The 20,357-nt window shown below is 37.9% G+C and overlaps 1 protein-coding gene across 1 annotated transcript; it reads right to left on the bottom strand.

Annotated features, from left to right (window-relative positions):
* Positions 1 to 601: 601 nt before the first annotated feature.
* On the bottom strand, positions 602 to 17,971 carry LOC135202439 (3 beta-hydroxysteroid dehydrogenase/Delta 5-->4-isomerase-like). Its single transcript, XM_064231835.1, has 9 exons — positions 17,569 to 17,971; positions 14,721 to 14,885; positions 12,770 to 12,946; positions 11,850 to 12,071; positions 11,385 to 11,540; positions 2,040 to 8,029; positions 1,812 to 1,883; positions 1,433 to 1,523; positions 602 to 842 (listed from the first exon to the last, which is right to left on the bottom strand). Exons 1-6 carry the CDS (start codon positions 17,597 to 17,599, stop codon positions 7,602 to 7,604), a joined length of 1,179 nt encoding a protein of 392 aa, XP_064087905.1. The 5' UTR covers positions 17,600 to 17,971; the 3' UTR covers positions 602 to 842; positions 1,433 to 1,523; positions 1,812 to 1,883; positions 2,040 to 7,601.
* Positions 17,972 to 20,357: the final 2,386 nt, after the last annotated feature.

Genomic DNA, 20,357 nt, shown 5'->3' with positions numbered 1-20,357 from the left:
TGATTGGTGTTGTACAAGAAGGTGAGAGAATTACGAACACAGTTTTTGTTATGAAATTCTATCTTCGAGATAACGTAATTTGGTGTGTTGGTGCACCCAAAGTCTTCGACAATTAGTAATTTTTCCTTTTTATAATGATTCACGATCTATTTTTGTATATAAAATCTTAAGTAGCTACAAAATATTGTACTTATGTGTCATATTGGAATTATAATTACCTAATGTCACTTACAGAAACGGCACAGTAGTCAGTTGAAAATGTTCACTATACAAAATTTAAGCATTCCTATAATATCCAACGAGATTAAACAGAACTCATTATTAGTAATATTAATTATAGCTTTGATTGAGCAGAATCAAGAAATGTAAATAATAGAAAACGTGACTGGCATAAGATGCTTTCACAGAAAACGTAATTCTTCATTTTTATTAAGCCTAAACTAAATAATGTTGGATGTTTTCAGCTACTCTTTTATAAATTGATCAATAGCTCACTTACTTTATTGTTCCAGCTGGAATCTTGCCTTAATACCAGGAGATTTAGGCAATTTAATGCATAAAAAACGTAAAAACGACATGAGGGAATTCAAAAAGGCACTACAATGCTTTGCTTTTTAATCGAATTCGTAGTATATAGGTCCAGTTTGCAGACGTTGTACGAATAAATGTAGGTCATCTGTACACGAATAATTATTGAACCAAACTACAGCTTCAGATTTCACATTCTGTTTCGTTATTTCGTGCTTCAAAGTCCTCAAAACATGACCATTATTTTAAATCCAGTTCCTTCATTCTCATCTTCTCTCTCAGTGGGATACTAAATAACTCCTCCATTTCACCCCCTGTTGAAATAAACGATAGAAGTTCCAGTTTGTTACGGTTTCTTCGTAAATTATCTAAGGTATGTGAACATTATTTCATTGTGGATTATATTCATCATAGCCTTACCATTATAATTACTGTCACTCGTCAAGAATCTTCATTCTCACAGATTGTTTGCAAATAATTTATTCCATATCTAATACATTTAACACATCACAAAACATGATTAATCCTTATTTGCAGCAAAATCTTCTCATTTCATCGAATATTATTGAAGAGTATGAGTGTTTCATAAAGCTACTTTTAAAATCGCACTTAGGATTTCTTTAGATATCTAATTCCTGAATTGGTGGGACAGCAATATGTTTAAAATTAAGAAACTTAAAGAAGTTCTATAAATTGTAGAAAATTATTTCTTGTTTTTTACTTTCAGAGAGACATTACATGTAACCCAAGTGTATCATTTGCAACAGATAGTTGTTATTTTACTGTATAATGAAATGGAGTAATAAAAACAAAGGTCGCCGATGATAAATCTCTGGAGTATATGAATAAATTAAACAAAGGTACGAATGACCTTATAAGAAAAAGTAACACTGAAAGATATTACCATAATTTCGGGACTTGGCGAACATCAGCCCCACTGATGAATAGCTTCCGACAGTGCCTTTGTCAATTCCTAATTCATTCTCTCCCAGAACCTGCGACAATATGAGGAAAAGATTAATCATATAAGATTGATATCAAATTAACAATTGAAATTCATTGTTATCATAAGTGTTTAGTCACTACAGAAGGTGCAGTTGTTTAGACTAGCAGTTCAGTGGCTAGGATGCTAGTCTCAAGGTTTCCTTGGCTCGTCTCACCAGGAAGAGGGCTTGTATTCGATTCATGAGTGAATCAAGCACTGTTGTGGGTTGTAGCCAGTACAGATGAGAGTAATAGAAGAGCAATCCCATCCCAGATGATGAAATAAACTCGCCACTAACCTTGGTAATGATTATAGGCACCAAGACTCCAATGAGGAAAACAGCGGCGATGTTCTTGTGCAGTGGCATGTTCTGGAGAAGAAAAAGAAGAAGAAGCCAGTTCAGTGCTGTGTAGAAAACGGTTCTCATTAAAGATGTTGGCTGCAAATTTCCAGAGAATGCTCGAGTACGTCAAGTTTGTCTAATTTATCAGGTTTTGAAGGTATCGGTTAACTTAGGGATACTAACCACTCTCGGTTGAATAGACGGCTCAAGAATCGTCTTTTCCTTGTGGAAGCAGACCAGCGAATGCCTTGAAATTAAAGCTATTCGCACCACCAGCAATCACGCACACTTGTGCGGACCTTTGCTAGACCTATGCACACCTGCACGGAAGCCTTTGGCGGAGATATACTGTATAAAGCTCATTAGACATCTCCCGGATGTTCTATAAGGATACGACAGAGTTACGTGTGTTTTATTTAGTTAAATGAGTCAAATGACGCCTCTATCTCGCGTTAGCTATAGACCATGACAGGCTTAACACAGCTGGTGCTCATGACGCCCAATGAAGATCAATCGATTGGCATTTTGCCAAGTGAACGAACTTTATCGGTAACTGGTCCGGCTGTCATCCAAGATCTAGATAAACTAGATTTTGCTGTCATCTGTCTGGCAATGAACACGTAATTTTAATCGTTATTTATCATGAACCTGGCATCATGTTACTATTCACGGTGCTTCTTGAGAGTCGAAAAGTCAGGAAATGGGACGCTGAGAGATAAGGGTTTGAGATTTGGATGAATAACCTTTCGTTACTGTTTTTAACTTGAACATAAGCTCAGCTATTATATGTATTCATGGTGAGTATCCTAAATTTGTCCCTTCGTTAGTTCTTAGAGATTTTAACAAGTCATTCATTATGATGCGTTTTCATCAGTTACTTTGACGGAAATACTATTCATGTCGACCCATATATCAAAATTCATACGCAATCATTATTTGTATGCTCTCATTATTCATTCCGGTAATCTATACACATTACTAAAATTCGTATTTCAATTTCGAATTGAAAAGTACTTTCCATATGTCTTAATTTTGGTGAATAAATAGCGTTGCAGCCATCAAAAAAAGGGCAAGGACATATATAGATTACCGTAGTGACATCTGTTGGCAAATATTATATATAATTTGAGTTTTATAGTCCTTGCGTCCAACTCACGAAGTTGTGTTGGGTATTGGGGATTTAAATGAGACAGTCTGAAATAGAAGGAAAACTGTGGTTTGGGCTCCACAGGTAAGTGCATTGTCTATATTTAATTTATTGGCTAATATGTTTTATTGGCGAATGTGTGAGGTAACTTGTATGTTTGTGTTTTATTTACATTTTGTAACTCGAAGATTGTTTCAACAGGAGTGTCAATAAATTTTGGCTGTTAGTAAGTAACGTTCATATTATTATTAGCGTCAAATTAGTTTGTTTCGATTTTGTGTGTGTGTGTGTGGTATTCTATTTCGACATTTGTGGTAGCACACATTTAAGCTTTTCATTTACATGGTTATTTCTAATATACTTCGTCTGTGGGAGTGCTTGTAGTTTTGTACCTTTTTAGTTAAATTTTTTTTTACAAGGATTTTTTTCCTTGCAGGTCTGTCCTCTTGACGTAATGGATGGAGGGGAAGTTTGATCCTCCATTGGGACATCTCCGTTGAGCATTTCCTCCATTTGGTTGGACGAGACTATTTTAATTCTTACCTGCTTAGTACTACCGAACTGACGAACGTCTTGTTACGAAGAAAATGTAAATCAGTATTGTAAATTTCCAGAATGGAGGTTCTTCAAATTTTGCAGCTTAACCGACTTTGTCGATTTTGACTAGCTTCTTAGTTTAGCTTTAGTTGATAGATGTAGTGTTGACCATCCAAGATATTAACATTCCAATAGTGGTTCTATCCCAAAGTTGAAATGAGTAGGTAGTTCCACTAGCGCTCAGGCTTGAATTAATTGCGCAAGGCAGTAGCATCTAGTTTATTAATAATAAAAAGGCTAGTCAGTTTCAAGATTATGTTGAACGCAACGCAATGACACTAGTCACTTAAGAAGTCTCAAATGAACCGGACTTTATTGGTTATCTTTAGTTAAAACTTAATGTTTAAGGAATCCTTACTAGCTATACACTATTTTATTGGAAATGTTACAATTTTACTGCCATGTTGTTATTGGATTTTTCTCTTCCAGCTGTTTTTTTTTTATTAGCGATTGCATTGAACATCGCAGGATTAATACAGGGATTGGGGACTGCCGAAAACAGAAGTGTGTAGGCATTTTAGGCGGATATTTTAGCGAACTGCCGAAAGTTGAAATGAGTAGGCAGGTTAGGTGTAGTCCAGATAGTGTACTCAAGTCTGACTATATATATATATATATATATTTATATAGCTCGGTGGCAATTTGATGCTACTTTAAAACAGACTTTATTTTAAGTTGTGAAGAATTTTAATTGGTTTTGCGTATGTTTACTAAATAAGAAAAGTCTTTGTTGAGGTACTTTTCACTTTAGTGTGAGGCTGCTATAACTTTTTAATAAGTGAATCCAAGAATTCTCAACTGTTAGTTGATGTAGGCATATGTTGGCGAAAGTGTTAGTTTCCCATGTAGTAAGAACTTTTGTCTTCAATTTTTCATTTGGGAAAGTAAGCTTTGTGTTCAAGCTGATATGTATGACCATAGAATGTATACTGACAACTGATAGATTTTTTGTTCCTGTTAAGAATGTAACAGAGATAAAAGAATGTTGCGAATATGTAAAGTCCAACCTATTAATGAAAATAAAAATTACCTCAGTTTCGTTAACCCTAAATTTTTGAGATCTTGCTTCCCTTCTGTAACTTTTTTTTGTTGTCGTAGAGTATTTGTAAGTTTCAATCAGATGTTTGTTGAACTAACACCCTGAATGTTGAAGTACACAAGGTTTTGCCAGAGTATCTGATACTGTCAGTAATACCGAATTAAGAATTGGGTATGAAAGCCGTTCCTGAAAGTGGTGGTATGGGACCTTTCATTTTGTGACTTGGGAAGCTTCCTGGTGTTATTTGTATATGCTGTTGTACTGTATTTTGATGTTAATCTGTCTAAAGGCTTTCTAAAGCTTCAATGTTAAGTATGGAGTAACTTAATTGCGTATTCTTACAAAGCTCAAAATTTTAAAGTTACTGGTATGACATGAAACAATGCAAGCGAAATGACACTTAGTGTTATCAATGTTGGCCTAAAATTGTGATTTTTAATTACTAGACAAATTAAACTTCAGAAAATTGGTTATTTACTCCTGAAGTAACAGGTAGTCACACTTAATATGTTAAGCCCCTTTAGTTGTTCTGTATGCTTCCAAACATATTACAACTATTTGCAACACCAATAAAGAAGCAGAGTATACTGTGAATGAAAACTATCGAAAAGGACAATCAATCCGTTTAAAAACGGACCTTTGCATAATAAAATCGGAGTTTTGCGAGGCTCTTCTTACTTTCAGCCTAAAGCCTTTTTCTAAAGACCCCTTTTTATTGATTTATTTATTTATTTATTTTTTTTAAATGATCTGGCCTTGAGAAGAAGAGGGCTTTGCAAGTGACAACTGACAGAAGGACGTGTATTTGAACATACCTAGATTCTGCAGCAATGAGTAATAAAGTGCAATTCCTTCAGCCAAAACAGCAGATAGACTGAATTGAAAGGAAAAGGTTTGAAATGTGTAAGAGGAGGAAAACCCCGCAGTTGCAATATAAAGCCATTGCTATAGAGTGGTCAGTCAGAAAGAGGATACGAAAGGAGGTACAGTAAAACAAAAAAAGGTTGCAGTTAGGAGCCGAAGGGATACTGTAAACACGCTTAATGCCTACAGTAAGATAATGGTTTGGATTGTCTCTATACAATTAAATAATTTTCACAAAACTTAAATTTGGAGAATGATCAACTACGTATTCGCAGCAGTCTTCATGATGTCTATCTTCATTACATATCTGGTATTTAATCTACATAGGTAGAATCCTAATAACAATACTACTGATCTAGAGTGACGACAGATTAAAATTAAAATCATGGTTAGAGCAAAATTTAAAATGTGATTCTAACCTATCTATATATTAATTTCTCCATTTGATCTCTTCTTTCACTCTGTCAGAAGATTCTTTACTAGTCCTGACTTCGTGTGGTCCTGGAATTAAAGTTTTAACAGAAAACATCGTTTCGCGCGTGAATGACTGTCTGTACTTAAGTAGTAAATATCTGCATTACTGAAGGCCAATTACTATTTTGTAGTTTAGTTTCTTTTATACAGGGCTGCAGTTCTTGAGAGGGACAGTAGCTGGAATCAAAACCACAGAATAGAGGGATAGTGTAATTATTTAAAAGTAATTTGGAAGCATCAATCATTTTCTTTAAATTTGGGTTTTGCTGGACATTAAGCTGAACTTGATACACTTGACTGTTTCATGATGCGTCGAAATGCCAAGAAAATTGAACCAAGAGTCCAGGAAGTTCCCAGGCTTCGCTGGAGGGGCACTTGAGTAGATAGTGACCCTCAAGAGGGCAGCTGTCTAGGACGTATTTTTAGTAGGTCAATGTCTTTCCATTTAAGTGTGTTTTGTTTGTTTGTACGGTAATCCCCAACTGGCATGTACTAAACACCTCGCAAGGGTGGACACAGACAAGGTTAAAACTCGTGGGGGTCACTAACTAGGAAAGATCCGCTGAAAGCTTAGCTGTGCAACGCTCCTTTCTAAATAAGGTAATATATTGGATAAAGCTATACAACAAACCTATAGAACTAGGGATGATTAGTTCCAGAAAACAATTTTTATTCTTTAAATATATTTTGATATTCAGCTGCGATTCAGAAATGCACGTTTGCCAAATTCCCCATATTTTAATGAATTATTGTCTTTATTCCGCGTTGATAGATAAAGTAGTACTACAGTCGGTTCTACTTTGGCTCATCTGCGCATCACCTACTATGAGATACTAGTACTAAACATGGCGGGAGCTCCATTGGACGTAGCATTTGTTACTAAATATCGTTTATTGATATAATTTCTCAACCACACAGTATACAAATGGGTGTATATAATACTTTGATCCCCGAGGGATTAGTACTAAACACGGTGCCCCAAGGAGCCTCCGCCCTGTTTAGTACTAGCACCTCTGACTAGGTGACGCGTAGATAAGCCAAAAAAGCACCGTTCAGTCTCCTAAAGGCCTGTCCACACGATCGGGCCTGATCGGCGGACTTCCCCTCTAACGGGCACACTTGACGGGCAAACCGTCAAATTGCCCGATGGGTCTTGTAGCAAAATCACCATGGTGGTACCCGATGGCTTGAGCTTCGACCCTGGCAGACGTACGTGAACCATATACATTTCTTTTACTGAGCCATTATTTGCACCATATTCTTTTCTTTTTCATCACGCACAAAGCAATTATCATGCTACACTATCTTCTTCTTTGCGGTAGGCACCATGTTTATCGTACCGCACTGAACACACTACTGGCATCGTCGGGCACGCCCACCTCTCCTCCATCGCCTCACCCGTGTGGACAACATTCACGGATAAGTCCGCCAGAATTTGCCCGTCAACCCTGGAGCACACCGATCAGGCCCGGTCGTGTGGACAGGCCTTAACAGTAACATTTTCTTTTTACCTAATCAAAGCGTTAATGACTATAGCAAATGATTGTTTAACCACCTATGAAACCTAAGATACATCCGACATTTCATTCAACCCAACCTTACAACACTAACATTTATACTTCTTTCAGTTCAGGTAGCGACTGTAGTACAAGTTGGACCTCTTCAGAGATTGCTCCCACGAGTAGGCAGGCGAGTACCCGAGACATAATTCGGCCCTCATCCGACTGACGACCGAAATGGTCCGGGCAAATTGGTGGAGAGTCCAAATGGGCAACGCCTGTCCCTGCCCGCCCGCGGTCAATCCCATTCTCGTCTTAAGGCCGTCGACCAGATCGGCCCAATAGAGGGAGAGAGAAATGGCCCAGTACGAGTCCCTGGAGGAAGGTTGGAGATGGGCGTGCTCCAGGAATGGGCTGGCCAGGTCGACGAGGTTGTTTGGGGGCGTGTCGTCTGTGATGTAGACAGGCAGGCCGTTGCAGGTATGTAGCTCTGACCTGCCTTCGTCTGTCAAGAGGTGGTTGATGGCGCGGGCGTAGGCTACTGCCACGTTGCCTGAAGTGGATGATAAAAAGAGGGTTTGTATTTGAATATAAATTTCTATACTAAAGGCCTAGCGCTGGGACCTGTGATGTCATACAGAGCTAAAAAATAATGTTGAAACAATTGCTAGGAGAGGGTGGAAAGCAAAATGGAAGAAAGTGAATACGAACGGAGATAGAGCAAAAAAAAAAAAAAAAAAAAAAACAACGAAGGGCTGCAGCTATGGGACGAAGGGACACTGCAAAGAACATTCAAATAATGCCTGCAGTGCACTGCGTGAGGTTTACTTCTGGCAGTAGGTACGCCCCTACCGGCTTAGGACGGATGGGAATTCACGTAAATCGCAATTACGGAAATCAGTGTAGTCTTACCTCTAAATTCAGACTTAAAACTGAAGTTGTCGGAAACGGATAAAGTTACAAGTTGTAGGCTTAAGTGAAAATAGAACTCGATGTAAAACTGGCTTCAGTTTTCATATTCTAGGATATCATCACTAAATCGTTGGTCTGATATTTCGTCTTTATAATATTATAATACAATAAAGGAAACCTTCAATTGTGCTTAGTCGTCTGTACACGAAATTTTCTGAAAATGACGATTCATTGAATTTTGGAGTTAAGAATGCACGGATATTCCACAAAGAAGAACAGTAATGGACTTTATTACGTCACCAAACATTTTTATAACTTTTTTTTTTTTTTCTTGTTAGTTGAACATCCATTATGCTCCAAAATTGTGTCTTTGAGTTTGCAAGCAAAATGTTACCAGGTAATGACACACTAATCTTTCAAAGCATTCTTAACCGTTTGCTTGCATCAAGGAGGTTAAGATAGTATTCTATAATTAGCCGGGGATGATATAAAGATTATCTAATCTACTAGTGGCCGTGTTGCATCAGCAACCTAACCTTGAATTATGCTTGCTGGGTGGTGGGGTCACATTAGATTGGAATTAGGCCAACACGGGTCCATGTATATATATATATATATATATATATATATATATATATATATATATATATTATATATATATATACACGCAGTGAAGGCAAGGGGAGCACAACAACAGGACAAGGAACTTGCATTTTTTAAGTTGTAACGTTTCGAAGCCAACCAGCAGGCCTCAGTTTCAAGCTAAAAAGTAACTATCTAATTAGTACAATAAAATTAAGCTACAATATTAAAATACACAATGTAAGGTACAATGAAACAATCACACTTAAAAATACAAATAAGGACCAACCGTTGAGTTTGAAGACAGAGGAAGGACTAACAAAAAACGTTAACAGTTCACGAGAGGTAAAGAGGTGTAGACGTGGCATGGGTGTTCAGTGAGGGGGGCCAGTTTTTTAATAAACAATGATTCATTAATTGCTAAAACCTTTTGACTGGAAGCTCTGCCCAAAACCTCAAAGTCCTGGTACTGAATAGAATACCTACATTTATCGGTTTGTTCCCTTATGTTGGAAAATTCGGGATTCGAAAGATTCGAAAGCTTAGTGCCAGTTCTATAGCTGACAGCTCTATGACTGTCGATTCGGACCTTAAATAACCTATATAGTGTCTGATCCAATATAGGTTCCTCGATTACATCGAGGACAATTAAATTTGTAAATAACACATAAGGTCATCAATGGATCCAAACGGTCCTTGAAGCTGAAAAGGCTACCGATATGCAATGGGTTTGTGGGTATAATTTTGGTTTTCATGGCAGGGAGATGACCAGATATTAAAGCGTGGAGTTCCTCATAAAAAGTTGTATTGTGAATAAAAGGAAGGTTGGCATAGAAAGGTAATTTAGGAACGTGAGGAGTAGGATGACGTGGAACAAAAATATTATTTAAAAATTTGGAGACATGCTTAAAGAACAACTGGGTGGGAAAGAAGTTGTTGTTAAAATATTTTTGCAAGAACGTGACTTCATTGTGAAAAGATTGCCAACTGGTAGACAAAGCAAAGACTCGGTGAAGCATGGTTAATAAGGCATTAATCTTAAAATACAGTTGGCAATCTTTTCACAATGAAGTCACGTTCTTGCAAAAATATTTTAACAGCAACTTCTTTCCCACCCAGTTGTTCTTTAAGCATGCCTCCAAATTTTTAAATAATATTTTTGTTCCACGTCATCCTACTCCTCACGTTCCTAAATTACCTTTCTATGCCAACCTTCCTTTTATTCACAATACAACTTTTTGTAAGGAACTCCAGGCTTTAATATCTGGTCATCTCCCTGCCATGAAAACCAAAATTATACCCACAAACCCATTGAATATCGGTAGCCTTTTCAGCTTCAAGGACCGTTTGGATCCATTGATGACCTCATGTGTTATTTACAAATTTACTTGTCCTCGATGTAATCGAGGAACCTATACTGGATCGACACATAGGTTACTTAAGGTCCGAATCGACAGTCATAAAGCTGTCAGCTATAGAACTGGCACTAAGCTTTCGACTCCCGAATTTTCCAACATAAGGGAACAAACCGATAAATGTAGGTATTCTATTCAGTACAAGGACTTTGAGGTTTTGGGCAAAGCTTCCAATCATAAGGTTTTAGCAATTAATAAATCATTGTTTATTAAAAACCTGGTCCACTCACTGAACACCCATGCCACGTTTACACCTCTTTACCTCTCATGAACTGTTAACGTTTTTTGTTAGTCCTTCCTCTGTCTTCAAACTCAACGGTTGGTCCTTATTTGTATTTTTAACTATGATTGTTTCATTGTACCTTACATTGTGTATTTTAATATTGTAGCTTAATTCTATTGTACTAATTAGATATTGTTATTTTTTAGCTTGAAAATGAGGCCTGCTGGTTGGCTTCGAAACGTTGCAACTTAATAAATATGAGTTCCTTGACCTGTTGGTGTGCTTCCCCTACCTTCACTGTATAGTTGGGTTTAGAGATCTATTTTATAACTTTACTTAACCAAAAATTATTATCACTTTCAATACTAGTATAACTCATATGCTACCCTTTCAAGCACACGTATACAAAGGGATATATCATTCTAAATACTATAACCGTATGAGCGCGAGTCAGTTTTATTTACATGTAAATAGAAAGCCACATACATTCTACGACGTCGCTTATGTTTTATGAATTAATCAAAGTGTATTTACTTAAAATTAAAGCACGCGTTATCGAGTCGAAAGCTAGAAGGTTAATCTTATAAGCCTGTATTTACTTAAAATTAGCAAGCAAACAAACACGCGTTATCGAGTCGAAAGCTAGGAAGGTTAATCTTGGTTTTAAAAAGCCTGTATTTACTTAAAATTAGCAAGCAAACAAACACGCGTTATCGAGCCGACAACTAGGAAGGTGGACTTTGGTTTTATCAATTCTGATTTTGGTCGGAACTTACCAGCATAGGCTGCTTGCGTGAAAGCTCCAGGACTGCCGATGGAAGGCAACTTGTTGCCCGCAGTCTTCGCCAGGGTGTAGATTAAGGGCACGAAACTAGTGTCCCCCTCACCGTAGATGATCGGTGGCCTGAGCGCTATGGTCCTCAATTTCGTGCCTGAGTAATAGTGATATTGTCATGTTGGAAGTAAATCCTCTTTTAAACATGTTTTATTAAAAAGTAATTGCTTTTTCTAGTTATTGTTTTCTTATTGTTGCTCACCAGTTTTAAGCAACAATGAGAAAACAATAATTAGAAAAATAGAGAAGAACCTTTATCAAATTAACGCAACTGAGGCAGCAATTACTTTTAATAATAATAATAATAATAATAATAATAATAATAATAATAATAATAATAATAATAATAATCGTTATCGTAGTTTTAAAAAGGGAAATGCTTCATTGACAAAATTAACCTCCTCACCGTTAGGGGACACAGTCCCGCTCGCTTCGAGGACCACCCGCTCGGCCTCGAGGCGTCCTCGAGCGTAATCCCCGAGGACAAGGTCGTCCTCGGACACCTCGGGAGAAAGGCTCTCCGTGTGTTCGATGAGGCGCTTCCCGCCCATCTTGACGCACGTGGAGCTGGTGTGGACCAGGGCCAGGACCCCGAGCTCCTGACAGGCTTTGACGATGTTCTTGGTACCTGGGTGAGAAATTTAAAGAAGGGGAAAAATGGTTTTAGTAACGCCGTCAGTGTACCTCACGTAGTGCACAGTAGGCATTACAGTTAGGTACAGTTCCTCATTGGACGAGTGGGTTCCGCAGCTGCCCAGTGGGAAATCGGAGGAAATAATTTTCTGGTGATTAGAAATTCATTTCTCAATATAATGTGGTTCAGATCCCTCAATAAGCTGTAGGTCCCGTTGCTAAGAAACCAATTGGTTCCTAGCCACGTACAAAAAATCTTAAAACTTCAGGCCAGCCCTAGGAGAACCATTTAATCAGCTAAGTGGTCTGGTAAAACTATGATATATTTCTTAAATTACAGATAGAGAGAAAGATTAGATAGACAGACAAGAAGAGAGATAGTACAGCTAGTATACATGTTGTCTATCCGTTTATACCACTGTTGCCAATTGGTATGTGTTTACCCTACAAACTGGGTATAAGATTTTCACAAAACCGTGGAAATAAGTGAAATTAGCGTATCTATTTTGTACTATATATATACATAAATATTAGAGCAATTTTATCATTATTGCATTACTATGAAAACTAGTATTCATGGAAGCCGATTGTAAAGGCATCGGCGTATGTGTGAAGCTCCACTAAATTGGGAACGATGGTTTATACGTGTTATACAAAAACGGCCCATCCCAACTTCTTAATAACTGACCTTACCCTCAACATTGACACGACGCATGTGCTCTCCACATCCCAGGTCCTCCTTGAGGAAGTTCGGAGAGACAACGGCGCAGTTGACCACAACCGAAGCCCCTCTGAGCTTCTCCTTCAGGTCACCGAAGTCTCTGATGTCACAGGTTTCGTAGGTCACACACTGGGCGTCTTGCCTTTGGGCTTGGAAGGAAATTGGGAGTGGGGTTAGCGTGGCAAGAAAATTGTGAATGGGGTTACTGTGTCAAAATTATGTAGTATGGGGTTACTGTGTCAGGAAAATTATGTATGGGGTTTTTGTGTCAGGAAAATTATGAACTGGGTTACTGTGTAAAAAAAAATGTGAATGGGGTTACTGTGGCAAGAAAATGGTGAATAGGGTTAATGTGCCAAAATTATGTATGGGGGTTGCTGTGTCAGGAAAACTGTGTATGTGGTTACTGTGCCAAGGAAAATTATGCATGGGGTTACTGTGTCAAGAAAATTATGCATGGGGTTACTGAGTCAATAAAATTATGTATGAGGTTACTGTGTCAAGAAAATTAATGTATGGGGTTACTGTGTCAAGAAAATTATGTATGGGGTTGCTGTGTCAGGAAAACTGTGTATGTGGTTACTGTGTCATGGAAAATTATGCATGGGGTTACTGTGTCAAGAAAATTGATTCTGTATGGGGGGTGACTGTGTCAAAGGGAAAACTGAAAATTATGTATGTGGTTACTGTGTCATGAAAATTATGTATGGGGTTACTGTGTCAAGAAAATTAAGAAAATGGGGTTATGCAGGGGTTTGACTGTACCCTGTCAATTAAAATTATGTTAATGGGGTTACTGTGTGAAGAAAATTATGTATGGGTTACTGTGTCAAGAAAATTAGTATGGGGTGGGGTTACGTGTCAAGAAAAATTAGTTATGTTATGATTACTGTGTCAAGAAAATAATGTATGGGGTTACTGTGTCAAGAAAATTATGTATGGGGTTACTGTGTCAAGAAAATATGTATGGGGTTACTGTGTCAAGAAAATTATGTATGGGGTTACTGTGTCAAGAAAATTATGTATGGGGTTACTGTGTCAAGAAAATTATGTATGGGGTTACTGTGCCAAGAAAATTATGCATAAGGTTACTGTCTAAATTATGTATGGGGTTAATATGTCTAAATTATGTATGGGGTTACTGTGTCAAGAAAATTATGTATGGGGTTACTGTGTCAAGAAAATTATGTATGGGGTTACTGTGTCAAGAAAATTATGTATGGGGTTACTGAGTCAAGAAAATTATGTATGGGGTTACTGTGTCAAGAAAATTATGTATGGGGTTACAGTGTCTAAGAAAATTATGCATGCGGTTACTGTCTAAATTATGTATGGGGTTACTGTGTCAAGAAAATTATGTATGGGGTTACTGTGTCAAGAAAATTATGCATGGGGTTACTGTCTAAATTATGTATAGGGTTACTATGTCTAAATTATGTTTGAGGTTACTGTGTCAAGAAAATTATGTATGGGGTTGCTGTCAGAAAATTATAAATGGGGTTACTGTCTCTAAATTATGTATGGTGTTACTGTGTCAAGAAAATTATGTATGGGGTTACTGTGTCAAGAAAATTATGTATGGGGTTCCTGAGTCAGGAAAATTGTGTTACTGTAGCACCTCAGTTGTACTTTTTTTCGGTATTTAGATTGATTGTGCTGCTTACATAGAGCTACGTCATGGCATTTATTCTAAAATAATATCAAGGTATTAATTTTTTAAAAAGTTATATTGGGAAGCTTATACTAAATATTTCGGAGTTGTCGAGACTTGTATATGAATCACAATATATGATAGAGTATGCTCTGCAACACATATGTCCTCCCGTGTTCTTTATCTCTTCCAGTTTTCTTTATTTCCTCCCGTTTACCTATGTAACCATTCTTAATGCATAAATGCAAGAGAGCCGCCGCCTGCAGCAGTACCTGTTAACAGGTCCTCGTTATGCGCCTTGACATCCAACACTTTGATGCCTTGGATGGACCACGGTTTCTCTCCCTTCTCTGTTCCGTTCCTGGGTTCCTTAGTCAGCCTCTCCTTCTCCGTCAGGAGCTCTGCTACAACGTGTTGTCCCAGGAAGCCACAGCCACCTGAGAGAGAGAGAAAGAGAGAGATTTTAAGTGTATGATCCTCTGGACAAAGTCCTCTGGCTTATCGCCTGAGTACATGATTATTCACAATGACATGTCAGTTCTCCTGAAGTTTTTAAGATTCGACTACTTAAAATATCGGGGAGAAGGTTAATACTTGATTAGAACCTGTTACAAAAATCAAAATGAAAGCTTATCAAGTGTGTCGGGAGATAAACGGAGGTGAACAGCAGGATTCAGATGAGGTAAATGATAACTAAACCGAGTGGGATGTACCGTTTGACTGATAGCGACTTCACCGAAGCTTTTCTTTTTAAACGTCAGGAGGAGGAGCTTTCAAATTTCGCATAATAATCAACACTGATTCGGCAGTTTCTGCTGAGGAGTTCAACGGTTGAAACATTAGAAGTATTTTTGCCGAAAGTTGCCTTCAGGCAGAAACCATTTTCATGTTAAGACAAATGACAGAGCGTCAGCAACTAGAAACCTTTTGCTTCAGCTTCGATATATACTAGGCCGATGAGTTGTAATGTGCTTCGGTCTCGGTTGCTTGGGCTTAGTCCAGAGTCCAGAGGTTCACACCAGGCCTTATAAACCCGATCACACTTAAGGCTAGGGTTCCAGCTGGTACGCACCAGCAAAAGTTAAACCACCCAGGTGTCAAAAATGACTCGACAATTTTTATTAAAAGCTCTACAGCCTTACCAGAAGATTTCTTTTAGTGCGACAATCATTATTTGGAAAGTTTATTAAGCTTATAATTGCACAGCAAAGTCATCAGGTCACAAAGGTCATAATGTGCATGTTTGTGTAAAATGCAAATCGTCAACTTTCTCTGAGTGTACCGGCGAAATAAGGATATAACAATACGCAGCTCTCTCCCCTGGAATTTTCTGAAAGTCATGCTGGAAAGTTTGATCAAGCGTTTGCCAACATTCCTGAGGACTTTAGGAAGAAAGATTTTGTCCTCGGGCTGGAAGAGGGAGACACTGTGCACTCGTCAACAACAAACATTTCTTTTTCAGCCAACGGCCACACCACGTTGGAAGCACCGCTTCTCGCTTTACCATAATACAATGAAACGATCTGGAGAGGTTCTAGCTTACGAGGGACCAAGGTCTAGAGTATTCTCTAGACCTATACTCTAGACTTTGCTAATCGACAACCTGGATCGTCGTTTCGTAGGGATAAACCTTCAGGCAAGGCTAAATGGTGATGAAGCAGTCAGCAATGTGGGATCCCCTAATGACATTACTGTACTCGCAGAAAAAGAGAGAGAGAGAGAGAGAGAGAGAGAGAGAGAGAGAGAGAGAGAGAGAGAGAGAGAGAGAGAGTCACCTAACTGTCACCAGTACCCGAAGCAGGATTTATACCCAGACGAACTACGACAATGAAAGAAGCTGGTCTGTGGCTTTCGTGTCACGTAAATCTGTAGCCAGTTTACTTGCATCTGAGGAAGTTTAGAAAAATGACAGTGAAGCCTAGGCCTATTATATAGACAGGTGTTCCCTCTCTGTGTAAAAACGAATACTTAAAAGTATTGACGATTAATTTATCGTTCGTATGTTTTTCTCTTATATAACTTAATTTAAGTATTTGTACTCGCATGGATTACCAACTGAATGGCCTGTTAAGTTATATCGTCAGCTGCAACAAAATTTGGATTTGTGAAGTTACATTACTACTTATGGCTGTTTTTGTGAGTAATATATCTAGCCCATCCACATTATTACTTGAGGGTATAATTAGATAACTAGTTAGATAATGCGATTCGATATCTTATTAGATAATAAATGTAGAATGTGAAAAATTAAAACACAGAATGGCACTTCAAAATGATTGGCAAAGCGATATTTATTTAAGCCAAGTCTAGAAGTCATAATAAAATTATTCAATAAAAGTGCACACACACACACCACACACACACACACACACACACATATATATTATATATATATATATATATATATATATATATATATATATATATATATATATGTGAAAAAATATATATTTTTACTTTTTTACATCTAAACTTTTAACATAATTCTTATTTTAATCATGGTCATTTTAAACATAAAATGACATAACATGACCTCTTTATGACCTTAAAAATATCTTAATTCTCGTTTGTCGGGTCAATCATAGTCACCGTAGGCCTACCAAAAGGAATAATTATGGCGCGGCTGGCAACTTATACAGGATGACCCACACATACACAAACACACGCTTCGAAAGTCACTTTTGAAAACTGCCAGGTGAATTAATATCTTAAATCTAAGAGAAAGACTTTCTTGCACCATTCAACTTGACTGTCATGTGTGTATGAAGCTTTCACATACGAAGAACAGGATACGAATGATTATCTCACCTACTTAATAAGTAAACAAGGAACACATTGTTAAGTGTTTTAGACTAAAATCTCAATCATGCAAGTCGTGTTATGCGTGGATTTCGCTCTTACAACGTGAAGCACAACTAAAACGTCATAAGACAAACAATTCACAATGATGCCCTCTGCGTATCGTTTTGTTTACTTGTAACTGAATGACCTTGGGATGGACACTTAGTAAAACGCATGCCCTTTGAAGGAGTTAAAAGCAAACTTCTGACTTAGTCTGTATCATGTTTGTATTTCTGCGCAATACATGAAACTCGTAAGTAATTATAACTTAGGCCTTACCTAAAACCACGATGTTGATATCGAGTGACATCGCTCTCCTCTGAACAGCGAACTGTGTACTGTGTAGTGTGTAGTTAGTCACAATACCTCTCAACGCTCTCCTCTTCCCAGACTCTCACTAAACACGGACGAAGTCTATAAGCCTCATTTAATTTTTTACCCCTCCTCCGGGAGATAAGATACGAGTTCTTAGTTTCAGCCCGCCATGAAATATCTCGAGCCTCTAGATAACGAATAACATGTCCGTGTGTTGCCGTCGCGTTCCGTAAACAGACGATTTTTCGACTGTGAAATGAGTGTGTGGCACTCAAGAGGCACTGGGACACTGTTATGTTGGTGTTGGTAGGAGCCGCAGTAACAGGGTCGAGGATGAGTTGCCCTTTGGAGTTTTTAAGGGTAGTGCGTCCTCGTTGACTTTACACACCAGTATCCAATGATTGATTTATCTAAAAAAGATTTCGTTCATCAGTTCAGTAACCCATTGACTAATCAACCTAATTTTTTCCTTTTAAGGTAATTTAAGTACGTCTTATCGTTGTTGCAAGAATCGTTAAATGGTTGATTATAAACTTGTTTCTTATTTCAATAGATAAACTAATATGGTGGGGCGTGTCACCACCAATACAAAAACTGAAATTTAGACTCTGCGTTTCACAATGAAATTCAATCTTTCAGTCGTACATCTGGCATATCACCAATGCTTGGGGAGGGTATTAAGGGTCGTGACTGTGAATTATATTGATTGCTGAAGCTTCTGATGACTCCATTGTCTCTTAATCATCAATATATTTCAAGTGTTGGAGATCAGATAAATCGAAAAGAACATGGACGCCATAATGCAAATCAAATGGCGTTCAAAGCGTTAGAATAATTTTGATCTGTTTTCTGTCCATCGTTGTAATAGAAAGTGTAAGTAGCTCTTACATTGGGGGTTTGGATAATCGAGGAATTACCACCTTTGTCGTTTCCCTACCTGTAAGAAAGCTCGTTTTTTTTTTTTTGCCTTTGGCGCCTATAGAAGATCCACATCAACCGCGCAAATTTGATATCTAGACCAGTTCCTTACGACGCTCCTGATTGGCTGTTGATAAGCCAATCACAGGGCTGGAAACTCTCGGTCTCTCTCGAAGGTTCACTTAAGCAGGATGTATGTTCCACCTCTCCTGAGGGTTACTTTTGAAAGACGTATCCCTCAGGAGAGGTGGAATATAGATCATACCCATGTGAACTCTCGAGAAAGACTGAAAGTTTCCATCCCTGTGATTGGCTTATCAACAGCCGATCAGGAGCGTCGTAAGGGACTGGCCTAGACATCAAATGCACGGTTGATGTGAATCTACTAATAGCTACAACCCCTTTTGTTCCGTTTCCTATCTCTTTTCATATTCGCTTTCTTCCATCTTACTTTCCACCCTCTCCTAACAATTTACTCATAGTGCAACTGCGAGGCTTTCCTCCTGTTAACACCTTTGTAACCGTATACTGTCAACTTCCGTGCCAGCGCTGAATGACCTCATAGGTCCCAGTGCTTGGCCTTTGGCCAAAATTCTATATTCAGTTCAATTCAACATTAATCAGATATGGCATTATTCAATATTTTTCTATACACGAATTTAGTATCTTGTTACAAAGTACTTTAAGTATATATTTATTTATAGTTACCTCTTAGCATAATTTGTCTTACCTGTTCAAAAAAAAAAGATACTTGAAGAATACGGATAGTAGGTATTCAGTTAACACAGGTTCCCCAGACACCAATCCTATTATCGTATTACCTCGACGTATTAAAAGATTTTCTAAAGTAGCTCTGGATTCAGCCATTAATGTTAGGACGACAAACCGAAAAATGTAAGTTTGGACCAGTCTTAGTTCCACGAATGTTAGGGTACGTAAATAATGAGTATTTTCTTGTGAGACTTATTTTGGCAGTGTAAAATTAGCAAGGGTGATGTAGAAATTAGAATATGTTTGTTTACGTATGTTGCCCTACTTACTTTGGAAAATATCATAAGCTTGTTTAGTCTAATCATACTAATGTGTTGCTTTATTTGGACCTTATTAGCCGAAGATCCCCGCCCCCCTCTGACAAGGCTGGACTCAAATCCCAGATTTAGAACACAAAACCCTGAGTTTGGTTAGGACACAAAGCCAAAGGTTTAAGTTTAGGACTCAAAATCCTAGGTTGGGTTAGTACTCGAAGGCCTAGGGTGGGAGACTTAAGCACTATTTATTAGATAGGGTTCAAAGCTCCAGGTTGGGTTAGGACACAAATCCCTGTTAGGTTAAAAAAGCAAAGCACTATTAGTGAAGGACACAAAGTGACTTACCCTAACCAAGGATTGGTGAAGTCAAGCCAGATCGTTTCTTGTAATTGCCTGTTAGTTGCAAGGTACAATGAAAGGGCTTCTCATTGCCAGTTGCTGTAGTTTGCATTTTAGCGAGACCCTTTTTTTCCCTTTTTTCTTAACTGACCCCATATTATTGCTAGGTGAGTAGGGATAGGGTCTTTAAATTGTGAACCTTGATGGAAATAATGTTTCACCTTATTCTGATCATAAATGGTATTTACTGGTCAGAGATGCTCTCATATTTTACATTTTCTTTTTCCAGTTGAAACTTACACTATACCAGTTAAAAATTCAGTTAGAATGCTATGGAAACATTTTACTCATACAGCATATATATTGCTGTTAAAAAAATCCTAGTATATGATGGAAGTGTAGCTATAGCCTACTGTAGTTTTCTACTAAAAAAATTAAAATGTTTACAGTGGGTCCTGCAATTACTGT

This window comes from Macrobrachium nipponense, chromosome 30, assembly GCF_015104395.2.
Source record: "Macrobrachium nipponense isolate FS-2020 chromosome 30, ASM1510439v2, whole genome shotgun sequence".
In the NCBI taxonomy this organism is placed as follows: domain Eukaryota; kingdom Metazoa; phylum Arthropoda; class Malacostraca; order Decapoda; family Palaemonidae; genus Macrobrachium; species Macrobrachium nipponense.
The sequence above is the reverse complement of the archived record's forward strand: the minus strand, read 5'-3'. Positions and strand labels throughout refer to the sequence as shown.

Bases quoted from the DNA above. Each gene is read 5' to 3' on its own strand.
- LOC135202439 (XM_064231835.1), bottom strand. From the start codon at position 17,599: ATGTCACTCGATATCAACATCGTGGTTTTAG. The intron at 12,947-14,720 runs GTACTGCTGCAG...TTTCCTTCCAAG, and splicing joins TAACGAGGACCTGTTAACAG to CCCAAAGGCAAGACGCCCAG. The intron at 8,030-11,384 runs GTAAGTTCCGAC...CATCCACTTCAG, and splicing joins CACGCAAGCAGCCTATGCTG to GCAACGTGGCAGTAGCCTAC.